Below are 12522 nucleotides of genomic sequence, written 5' to 3' on the forward strand. Positions count from 1 at the left end.
TTGAATTTTATTTATTGTACCCCTGTATTACATATTCTGTAGCTTCTTGTAGGTATCTGATGGTGTAAGCTATTGATTTTGCTCTCACTTCAGTTTACATCTGGTTTTAATTTTTAATGAATAAAAACTCCCTCAGCATTTTAGAGGATAATATTACTTATTGGTCTACATTTATTTGTAGACTGTGCACTTGAGAATCTACATGAGTCCCAGGATCTGAATAAGTGTAACTTTCTGACTTTCATGCACCAGGAGTTTTTTATCCTACTTCATGAAAATGTTGCGTGCTGTGTGTTGTGGTGTTTTGTTTTTTTTTTTTTTTTTTAAGGTGGAACAATATTTTGGTTTTTCTAGCTGATTACAATATTTAATACAATATCTGAATTTTCTTGCAAGTCACATCCTCCATGTGTTATCAAACTGATGAAGTACAAAAGAAATGGATGTAGTAATTACCCTTAAAAAAAATTTAAATCTGTGAAGATTGATTTGATTCAGACTTAATCTTCTGTATTATTCATTTCACCAAGTAAAAACTGCAATCTCACAGCACACATTAGGTAAAGACATACTTTTTCAGAAAACAGTAAGTACTTATTTTACTAAGAATTAAATAATTATTGAATGGGTATATTTCAGAATTTTATTTACTTTGTATCATGAATTTTTGAACAATACTTGGAAGAAAAAATGTATGATGCTATCAGTATCATGTTTCCTAGATACCTTGCAAGTGATGGAGTGTTATGCTCCATCTTGTAAAAAATGGGTCCTGTCTGGAGACCAGCTGAATCCTGGAGATAGAGCCTATATTATTTATGTTCAAGTTGGGCTATAGAGTACTTCTGATTATATCTCTTATTATATGTGACATAGTCTTATGGATAGATTGCCTCAGCTTTTTTTTATCTATGAAAATGCTTACTGTTTTTCATATTAATGTGAAATAACTATTTGGGGGGATTAATCTCAGTTAAGTTTAGCTGTCTAAAATGTTGGTTTCTAATATGATGTGGTAATAGAGAGTCCTCCTCTAGTCAATGGAGGGAGATAAGTATCTCCAGAGAGCAATTAATTTTACCAAGCCTAGGACAGAGTTGCTCTTTTTTTTTTCTTCTTTTGTGGAATCAGTCATTACTCTCTAGGTACTGAACTTGGTCTACATGCATAAGTTTCAGACAGTTAAATGTAAGTGTCATGAGCCAAGAGCTCAATTCAGTCATTTTAAATGCTTACTGCATCTGAATATATTTGGTAAAGCTGAAGACTCAGAGATCTGGAGATGTTATAAATACTATTATGATGCTCTAATTTTCATAGTTTAATATTGTTCGGTGTATTTACTTAAATAGCAGTAAACATATTTAGACTATAAGTCTGCTGCATAAAATGACCTTTAGAAACCTGGCCTTTGGTATGCTTTTGTCCTCCTCTGATATTTTACCACTGGACTTGCTGCCAACTTGCTCTGGCAGCTCCTTAAAGATCCACAAATGGTTATCCTCATAAAGGTGAGCTATTTTCCAACCGTGCTGTTATTGCTTACATTATGCTGAAAAAGGAACCTTGGCAATAGGGACAGAGCTACTGCTGGGCCCAGTCTTGGATGCTGTGGTTGACCTGCAGTTTTCTGAGTGATGTTGGTTAAGGCTTTTTTTTATCTACTGGTCACTGGAGTGCCATAGTTACCTGTTTAGTATGTAAAAAAGAAGCTGAAGGACTTCGACTGGTGAGATCCTGCCTATTATGGATGTAATGTCAGTGTTCAATCTAGGATCTTTATTCAATTCTTCCATTATAGCATTTTGAAAGATACTTGCAGCAGTTTTCTCATTTAGAAAAGGAATTCTAATAGATGTATATAACAAAAACCCCATGTTCACTGCTTATGAAAATCTATGCTCTGTGACAGCTCTTTGGAAATCAGCAAGTTACATATGTAAAGGACAGTTTGTGTATAGTCATCATACGCAATAATGACAGTTAATACAAACTGGGATGTGCATGTCTGAAAAACTGGCTGCATACTTTTAATTAACTAATAGGGATTTATCTTTCAAAATGAGATATTATCTTGTTCTTCAGTCTTTGCTGTGTAATTGAGAAACTATATAGTTTTTAGGATCTTTAGGATCTGTACCCCGAGTTCTCCCAATTCCTTAGCACTACTTTGTAATATATAAAAATTGCATACCTTTGGGAGACTGAGACATGGTAGAAAGAAAGTAGATAATCACCGCTGACTTTGGAGTCTACAAATTGCTTAGATCCCACAGAGATTAGTTTAAATAAAAGTGTTATAGAACTAGAGAGGAAGCATGACACATGTTAGTATTGATGTTTTGCTTATGTTTTCTTCTTGGTACAAAGTTTGACGTTAGTTCAGTCTGCTTTTTTTTCTTCAGGAACGAAATCACACAAGTTTGTTACTGCTGGCCTCAAGTGTTTTCTGCCTACACAGTGGAAGAGCGGTTCAACCAGGCTACTGTGCTGGGGAGTTTTTTCTGAATACTTGATTAATTTAATTATGTACATCATATTAAGAATAGAATACACTTCAGACAGAAACCATGATGATGTGTCTACCTACAAAGTTCTAGTCCCACTCCTGCTCCAGACAAAGTATTATTGTTTTGCAGAAGTTAGTCTAATGAGTACACATCTCAATAACTGGGCTGAATTCTGTGGAAGGATGAGATCAGTGAAAAAAAAAAAAATCATGCAAAGTAGTTCTTAATTTTTTAAACATTTATAAGCAAAATGAAACCCCTTCATGAAGGCATCTAATTCTTTGGCCATGACTAAGGATTATATGGTGCAAGTTAGGGAAATTTGAGAACATTCTTTATACATGCATTTACATGAATTTAAGCAAAAATAGCATACTTGAATCAGCTATCAAATGGGCTCCAGTGTAATCAAAATGAGCTAAAAACTATTATGGATTCTTCTTGCTGCTATGGGCCTTCTGGTTTTGCAACAGTCATGGAAAGCCCTCCCAGAGAAAATAGAACTCTGTAGTATTGTCCTGAAAAATGCCACAAGTTACACTGTGAATATTCAGTCATACTCTGTCTTCTGGGCTATATCAACAACCAGCTTTTTGGAACAAGATTATGTCTGGTGACCAGATTTGGAGCAAGAATCCTGCCTTGCTCTGTTCTCTGCTGTAGGTTTGGGAAGAAAAGAGATGTGCAGCATTACAGTTTCGTTTCTTCACTTTTATTCTCAATCTTTGTACCTGGTTTGAAGGTTTAAAAAACACATCATGTGTGTGTCTTCCTTATGCTGCCCTACAATTAATGTTACAGTGCTGATAAATGTATTCTATAAATTTGATTTACAATTTGTATGACATTAGCATTACTGGAAATCTTTTCTTTCTCTAAATGTGTAGATGGGTAGTTGGAAGGTCATGTCCATGTGGGTTTTAATTTTCTGAAGAAGAGCTCAATTTTCATGCTGGGGAACCTGTTGAAGTACTACTTAAAACTAAAATAACCCAACCACTACACTATGTATTTATATATGTATATGTACTAGATACATATTTATATACAAATGTGCATGTTGAAGAACATGTCTTCAGCCCACTTGGAGATAAAAAATTTCAAAGCTGTACTTTAAGACTTTAGGATAGATTTTTGAAGTATTACTTTGGGTTAATAAGACCCCTTTTTCTTTTTTTTTCTTTTCTTTTTTTTTAATTGTAAAACCATGATACGAGAGCTCCCCATGCTTAAAACTCTTGCATTTCTATTCCAGTTAGAGCTTAGGAAAGTAATTTAGATTATATTTTATGAGTATTCAAATGCAAAATTTGCAGATAAAAAGAGATTATTTGGACACACAAAATCAGAATTAAAACAGAGATTCTAATTACTGAGACCAGTATATAACAAAAAAAAAGAAAAAAGAAAAAAAAAAAGCTTTTTCGAAGAGTAAGGATATTTATTTTAGTTCCTGGCCAAATGGTCATGTTAGTAAATATATTTCTGTATGCCTAAGGCAGTTCCTGCAGTTTCAGTGTATGAAATATTCAGTCTCTGTCCTTTTGTTTCATGTATGCCAATTGCTAAGGTATCTGGATATCCTAGAAATGTACAGAAAATGACTGACAGGGAACCTCTATAAAAGCTGAAAACTGAAAACATTGGAACATGGCAGCTGCTTCCATGGTCTCTCCTAGTGGTAGTTGTATTTCAGCTTGTCTGTATCTATGGGAGAAGTGCAATAACCCAGACATTTAAGACAATAATGTACTATGCAACGTTTCTTTTGTAAGTCTTGTTACTGTCTGGATTTCAATTTTTTTATTATGGATTAAATAATATGCAAATTCAATTGCTTACGAAAGACAATATGAATGTGAAATATTAAGTTTCTTCTAGGGTATTCATACAAAGCTTAAAATCTTTTTCCTGTTTGGAAAAAACTTTCAGGATTATCTCATGAGATTAACTTTAGTTTCACTTGTAAGCAAACATATTGTTTGTATTTTGGAATAAAATGAATTTTTCATTCATAAATTGTTTGTAAAATAAGTTGTTTCAACTTTAGACTTTGTCATCAACAAAATGAGTAAGTTTAAATGTCTGTAAAGGTGCTGGTTTTTTTTTTTTTTCCCAATGCAGACCTATCTATTTTTACAATTCTCCCCTCCTTCTGGAGTTGCAAATGGATTATCAATGTGCTATTACAAAGAAAATGTAAAGCAGTGGCTGTGATAGATTAAGTTTTATGTGTTCCTGAGCACTTAAGTCATAAATGTGGTTCTGGTGCAGTCTGTAGTAGTGATTACCTCCGTATGACTGTACTATTAGAAGAGCAAAACTATAATAGCATAACGCACTAATTGCTCCAAATAATAGTAAAGCTCAAGGTTGTTGGTTTTTTTTAATACTGTTTAGGGAGTCGCTGTTATGTGTATGGACTTTGCTATAGATGTTAGAGCTATAGTTTAAATTAAATTCATGCTGTTTCAAACATATTTGCCTTTATGTTTTCCTGAGAGTAAGGAGATTTTTATTATATGAATAAAGAAAAATATTTATGCAGTTTGGAATGAATTGGAAAATAAGTTTTTTGTTCATACCTAACTTTATGGTGGTTTAGTTGTCCAGTCACAAAAAAAAGAGAACCAGACAGAAGTGTAATGTGTGTCTATACTCTGTGAATCAACATTTCATCTTTTGCCTGAATAAAACTAACTGAGTAGTTATTGGAAATATGTAAAGAGAACATACAAGCATAATCTTACATTGGTTTCTACCTGTATGTAAGGCTGACTGCGGTTGTTACAGAGAGTGTGATTGAGCAAGATCAGTACATTGGCATTTCAAATCTATTTAAATACTTTAAAAGTGAGAAATAATTTGATAATGTAAACATAAAGTAGGCAGTTTTGTATACCTTTTCTTAAAGCATAGCTCCAAATGTAGTAAGAGGTTGTCACTAAATGGGCCTGCCAGTGCAGAAATACAAATGTGTATCCTGGAAATAGAGAATGGAACACTGGTCGTCCCTTTTTTAGAGACTGTCCTAACAACTTTTTCTCCCTATTTCTAACCCTATTAATTTTTTTCTTTTTCTGTTCAGTGGAACAGCATTAACTTGGAGTAGTGAAGAGTTACCTAGCTTGAACAGGTAGGGCACTTTCCTCAGAGATGAAAGCCGTAGGTTTAAATCCCATTGGGTAGGAAATGAACCCATTTCTCCTATATCCTGGATCATTACTCTAACTACTATTAAACTATATAAAGTAAGTCTTTTTCCTTTTATTGTCTTTTGGAAGTATGAACCTTTTCTATTCTTTAAAGGGAACAGTAAGAGTATCACTTAGAGTTCTACCTGCAAGTTCTGACTAGGCATGGTGCTTCTGTTCAGTCTTGAGTGCAGTATTGGGCATTGCAGGGTGGGGGAGGAAAATGAAGATGAGGTGTAAATAAGCTTCTGTTCAACACTTACAGTTTTTCTTCTGAGTTTCTATAGTGTTTTCTGCAAAGGGAATATTTCAGTTCCTTGATATTCTCTTATATTCTTTACAAAATTTTGTAGATTTGGGAGCGAGATGTCAAGATTTTCAGGGTCATTCTCATAGTCTTTTAGTTGTTGAAAATAATTGAGATGTGCATAATAAATGTAATAAATCAGATGAAGAAAGGGGAGAGTAATCACCTCTAAACCAACTTGTAGATGTGCGGTTCTCTTAGATTTTCAAAATTTGAACTGGAAATAGTTGGGTGCTCAACTTGCATAATTTTCAAAACTGCTTTATTAACTTAATTCAGACATGAATTTAATGGAGCTATGTTAACTTTCTTCTGCTCCAGATCTGCCCTAATGTTTAAGTAATACATTGTTCAAAATCAGATGTGAATGATAAGTGCAAACTTTATACTGCCCCCCACTCTTAAAAAGGTTTTTAATGGTATCTTCAATTATATGTCTGAAGAGCAAAAGTTACTCATAAAAAGACTTGCAAGACTAACAGGATGAGATAGGATGCTATATTTTCCCTATTTTTCCTTCAGTCACATTTTGCTAAATCTGGTCTTAGCTAAATATGTTAAAGCAAATCTATGTTCGAGTATTTTACTGATGTGACAATGTTGATTAGAAATGTGGTTGTTACTTTTGTATCAAATCATACTGGGAAACATTCTAGTAATGTATGAATACATTATACTAGTGTATATATATACTAGTATACTATATGCTACAGCATATTCCTCTTGCCCTACTTTATATGCTATTATAGTACCTTTGTATTGATGTAACTGGTTGTATTTTTAGTGATGTCAGCAATGGAAACTTAATGGTCCCCAGTGAATTCTCAAGGACTCTTTCTCTGTGTCTCTATGTCCCTTGTAGACAGCCTAGATTCCCACCTGAGTTCAAGCTCTGTGAAATTTTCCTTACTGTTGAGAACTTTTCTATAAAATACCTCGGTCATCCTCTCTGTGATCGGTAATGCAATACTGCTAATAGGATGTAGATGAGAAGGGTGCAGGAGACTGGACCAAGTATAAGGTGTCGAGGTCTGTCCTGTTGGAGCGTTGACCCTGGAGTGCACTACCCCACGCAAAGTTCAGCTCGGGTTTTTCTCTGCCAGCAGCAGCTGGATCACCTCAAATCTGATGCATTTCTGTGGTGTGTTTTGTCATGTAAGTAATTTGTATGGTTGGCGAATTCACTCTGAGCCACTTCTGGTAACTATTTAATCTACGCTAGGGAGGAGTATGAATCCTCTTATAATGAGATAATGTGGTAGGACTAGTTCTTGAAGTTAAAGCCTTACTAATAGGAAGAAAAGCCCCTGTATTCCTCCTTGTACTTTTCAGTGACTAAAAATTCTGGTAATCGGTTTGGAATGAATAGTATCACTTCATGTGCTTGGTAACTGTTTCTATTAAAAGCAGTATACGCTTCCATGTGCTATATGTTAAACCCAGATACATATAGAGACAATGGTAAGTACAACCAGTACCATATCTGCTGCTTACAATCTGTATAATACCTTAAGAGTGCATGGTATTTTATAGAGGAAAGTATTTTATTCTTTACTCCATAGAGCTTACCATTCTTATTAGACTTAATACAACAAATACAATGCACAGAAGGCTGTAATACCGATAAACAGTGTTGAAACTCATACTGCATTTGCTGTTTGTCACTTTCTTCTTGGAACTGTAAATTTGGGTACCTTGAAACGTTCAAAAGAAGTTTGAAGATGATGGGCTGGGATGAATTCTATTTGATTCTTTACCAAAACACACCAAAAATCAGTTGGTTAACTATCTGTATTTTGTATTAGCCAATCTGTACAGAGAAGCTCAGATCAGGAGTTTAAAGCTGAGCAAAAGTATTATTCTTGCACAATGCTCTGTTCAGTGTTCAGTAGTCATTGGGAAGGCTAGGAGGGAGATAAGAGGGAAGGCTATTTGTAACGTGCTTCCCTCCCCCTTTTTTTCTTGTTCTCTATTGAAAAGACCTGCCAGTTTGACAAATACCATCAGCAAGAAAGGAATTATTATATCTCCAGCCCTCAAGGGTTTCTTATCTCAAAACCAGCCTTTATTATGGTTTTATGGTTTTCCTTTGGCATTAAATCCCACTTTTTCTTAAATAAATTTCTCAGTACAGGAAACACTATATATTTGTATATATGTTTGTAAAAATAAAAAAAATAATGTGCAACATTTTCCAAGATCAGATGAAAATTTAGTGTGTTTTTTTTTTAAATTGTTTCCTTTACCATCAAAGGCATATGAGCTCAAACATGCTCTTTCTGTTTATGTGCAATGGTTTACAGCAGCAAGAACTTGATTTTACAGTATAGCAGCAAGATTTTGCTGGTCGATTGTAGCATTAAAATGTTTGATTTTTATAGCTTTTAAAATGGAAATATTTTATTGAAATAGAAATTGAATTAATTATTGTTGATCACTTACTTCCAATGAAGAGTATTGCTCTCAGTCTGAATCTCTTACATATAATTCAAACATCATGAAGGCATCAAATGCCAGTGTTATGCTGTGATATGGGGAATATACAACTTTTATATTTAATACTACTCCTACCTTTATCTGAAGCTTGTGATCATAAGTAATTAATTGGTGCCCTAGTACTGTGATCTCTTCTGTTGAAACTTTCAAGAACAGCATCTGTCTGGCATGTATGTACTTTCACCATTCTATTTAAGTGGAAAAAATAAATAAAGAACAATTGTGAGAGAGAAAGTGTATTAATAATATAATAATTTTATGATAATATAGTGTTAACAATGATAGTGACAGAAGGTAGAAGTTGAGAAAGAGGCAAAATTTTGGAGATGCGTTGGGTCTATAAGACAGTGAGTTAAACTTCCTTTTTCTTCAAACTACTAAATTCATTCCGAGTCCACCATCTGATGTTGAAATTATTGCTGTTTGGACCATCTGTGTTACTCTGGTAATAATGTGCTTTTAGTTTCTGTTTCCAATTTATAAAAAGATGTAATTGATTTATCTACCACAGCCAGAGTCTCTGACTCTCTTTATGGGCTCAGGCTGTGACTCTGTGGAAGCCTAAGTCAATCTAGCGGCGTATTACTGCAGTTTTGCCCGTAGCCATGCCATCCTGCCCCCTCTCACGTGCCGAGTCCACCCTTGCATGACCTTGCACCGAGATGGTTCAACATGCTAACAGGACACTAACTGGACAAAGTGTTGTTGTGAATAATTTTCTGCATTAAAAGTGCCAGAACAGCAGCACCAGCAGAGATGAACTGTTATGACAGTGGGAATGAGAACAGGACCAGTGCAGCCAGCAGTTAGAATGACTTAGGCTCTGTATGACACCAGCCTTGAGGACAATTTGTCCCTCTTGGATTTCCTAATATCCATTTTTGTTGTTTTAAGCTGGGGAGGGAGGGAGGGAGGAGGGGTGTTTGGGTTTCTTTTTCATTTTTTATTTTTTAACCTTAAGCAGTCTTCCTTGAAATATGTGGTCTGATCGTGATATTTCTTTATTTTCTTAATCATATCTATAACTTGCATAAATTATTCCAAATTTTAAAATTAAGTTTCTATACCTTACTTAGATGTGGCTGTCACTGGAATCTTACAGGTAAATGAACTCGGCAATATTAGGTAAAAATCAACGTGTGTAATAATTGCATTAAGACCCTGGAAACAGTTAGGTTTCAGATGTGCTCCCCACAGTCTTGCTGTATGCCAGTGACCTTTTCTGACTGTTGGTCTCTATAGGACACTTCTGCTTCTTTGTGGTGCTAACTGACCATGCAGCTTCTACAGGCATGTACTCCATCCACTTCTGTGTATTACGGAGAGTATGATGAGCAAATAGGTCTTTTTTTTTGTGTGTGTCTTAGTGCCCAAATTGATAGCTTTGCCACTGGTTTAAAAGAAGAATTGTCATCTTGTTATTCTGGTTTCAAACCACATTAAGGCAAAATGCAAGTAAGTTTTCACTGAGAATATCTGAAAGGCCAATATAATTATCAAAGACATATATATATATGTGTGTGTTTGTGTGTGTATATATATATATAAAAAAATATAAGTAAAGCCACACTTTTATTTGGATTGGAGAGGTCTCTCTCCCTTTAAGTCCTTTTCAACTTTGGATTTAATCCTTATCTTTTTGTGTATAGCAGACTTTTTTTTTTAAATGAGAAAATTGTAACCCTCTGTCTGATATGAAAGTTTTCCTGAAAGTTTACCCTACCTGTCTATAAAATCTGTTATGATGACAAATTATAGAAATGCTTTGCCTGCTTTATAGAAAAGTACTTTCTTTGCTCCATTTTAAAGGGATTTCTTTGAAGTTTCAATCTCCTGGTGCTCCCTATTTCTATTACTGTGGGATTTGAATATTTGAAGTCAGTAAAGTTCAAGTAGGAAGTAATGAAGAAAGGACTAGTTGTTCTAAAGAACTAAAATCCCAGTCAGGACAGAAAAATGAAACCACACCAAAACCACATTTGTAAATGCTCCTATAGCAGTACTAAAAGAAACATGTTTGGATAGTTAATTTGACGTGAAGATACTGATAGAACCTTCATCTCAAATACTAGGTGAAAGGAAAGTAATGAAATACATATGAATTGAAATCCTTTGGCTAATTTGGGAGTGTGTAATGTTAGGGCAATATTACTCATCACTTGATGACAATGATGGCAGTGGTTGTCGTTGTGGGTATTGAAATGGGCTATGAAGTTGGGGAACTGTATAATAAAGAGACGCTTCTGTGAGTGTCCTCTGGCCTTGATAAATGCCATGAAAGGTAAGTGTTGCTGACAGGTTCTTGGAGCACCTACTCAACAAAGGCATCTAAAAGGAGTACCTGTTGGTTTATTCTTGAGCAATGCAAATATAGCTTCTCAGAACTGGTGACTGCAGTGTGCTCAAATCCTGCCATTTCTAAAGTGTAGAAGAGTCTTTCTTTATGCATATTAATCCTTTCTCCAGAAAATCCATCAGTGATGCATTTAAAAGGGGGATCTACCTAAAAATCTAAAGCCTACTTAAAAAGAAATGAAAAGAGGGACCAAAATGGCATTAATGGAGTGTGTTTAAAGACTGATAGTGAGTATATCACTGATCTGTGATATATGTTGATAAATGGATATCACTGCAAATAAAGACTCTAGAAGGACCCTATGGAGTCTGAATAAATAACGTATTTAAACAGCAGAATAAAGCAGATTATTAGGAGTAGGAAAAAACAGCTTAGCTTTTACCTAGTGACAACAGAAAAAAAAAAAGTCTGTCAAGTCCTGCTGATTTTGCAGAACAATTTTAAAAAACCCTAGAAGCTAATATTAAGAATGGTCTTAAATACATCAGTCAAATTTTGTTTCATAGTTCATGAGACCAATAGGTGATGAAAGCATGTTAAGAACATTTCAAGGTCATGAGGTATAGATGGTCTGTTTTTACAGTGGGGACAGCAGGGGTTACCTGCACTGATCCCTCTGGGAAAGGAGGGTAAATAGCCAATAATTAGTTGATGCTTAAAATACACAGACAGTCTGATAAAATCCATTTTGCAATATTTTGCTGAAAGCTTTTTGAATTATTTCATATATGTTTTCATATGCTTTTGTTTTGTCTTTCAGCTTGTGATGAATGGAAGATTTTACCAAAACCTAATCTACATCGAGACGTCAACAGATTTGGTCACACTGCTGTTGTCAGTAATGGGTAAATGAAGTGTCTTTTAAGTTTTCCTGGCCATTTTTTCTGAATGAAAAACATGTGGCAGAAATTATACCTATGTAAAGTATGGTTCAATAGCATACAACAGATGTAATTCGTTAACATGAAAAGTAGTGCTCATCAGGGGCTTTACTTGTCTTAAGTAATCAGTACAGTTAATCATCAAACTGTCATGCTGTGGAATCTGTTCAATGGAATTTTGTATGAACCTTCTAGTGTACTGAGGTGTTTCCTCAGTATTGTGAACTACACCGAATTTGAAATTCAGTACCAACTATAATCCTCACTTAGATGTGATGGGAGAAATCCTTTTCTCTTTGCAGCATGCTATAATTCCTTCCTGTTCTAGAATGATAAAATCAAAACCATGTAACTAAAATTTGCTTGGAAAAAGGAGGATTTTGATGATACTGATACAGTTATCATCATTAACCACTTGCAGGAAAAAAGCCTGCCAGCATCTAGACTATATTGAGTCTGTTGCTTATCCTCTAGAAAACGTAGCATACTTTCATGTCATTTGATGAGTAGAGGAGCTCAGTAAAGCTTCATCATCTAGAAACAGGAGATGGAGTGGATCTGGAGTTTTCTGGATTTGGTTGCTGAACTCTGCTTCCTCCACTGCAGCCCCCAAAGATAAAACTGTGGGACAAATGTCTCCTTTTTTTGTGGAAAAGTTGTAGGAAACTGTAGTCTGGTTTAAAGAAATTTCTACTCTTTGCTTGTTTTACTATTGCTCATTCCCAAATGGCCCAATATCTGACAGTTGTAGTACTATAGATCATTTTACTACTCATCA

General features: G+C 34.8%; 1 protein-coding gene across 1 annotated transcript in view; it reads left to right on the forward strand.

Annotated features, from left to right (window-relative positions):
* ATRNL1 (attractin like 1) overlaps positions 1-12522 on the forward strand; it is a 541498-nt gene that overhangs the window by 94840 nt on the left and 434136 nt on the right. The window contains 1 exon segment of the mRNA XM_069797060.1: positions 11624-11708. Within this exon segment, the coding sequence (XP_069653161.1) occupies positions 11624-11708 (85 nt within the window).

This window comes from Haliaeetus albicilla, chromosome 11, assembly GCF_947461875.1.
Source record: "Haliaeetus albicilla chromosome 11, bHalAlb1.1, whole genome shotgun sequence".
Classification (NCBI taxonomy): domain Eukaryota; kingdom Metazoa; phylum Chordata; class Aves; order Accipitriformes; family Accipitridae; genus Haliaeetus; species Haliaeetus albicilla.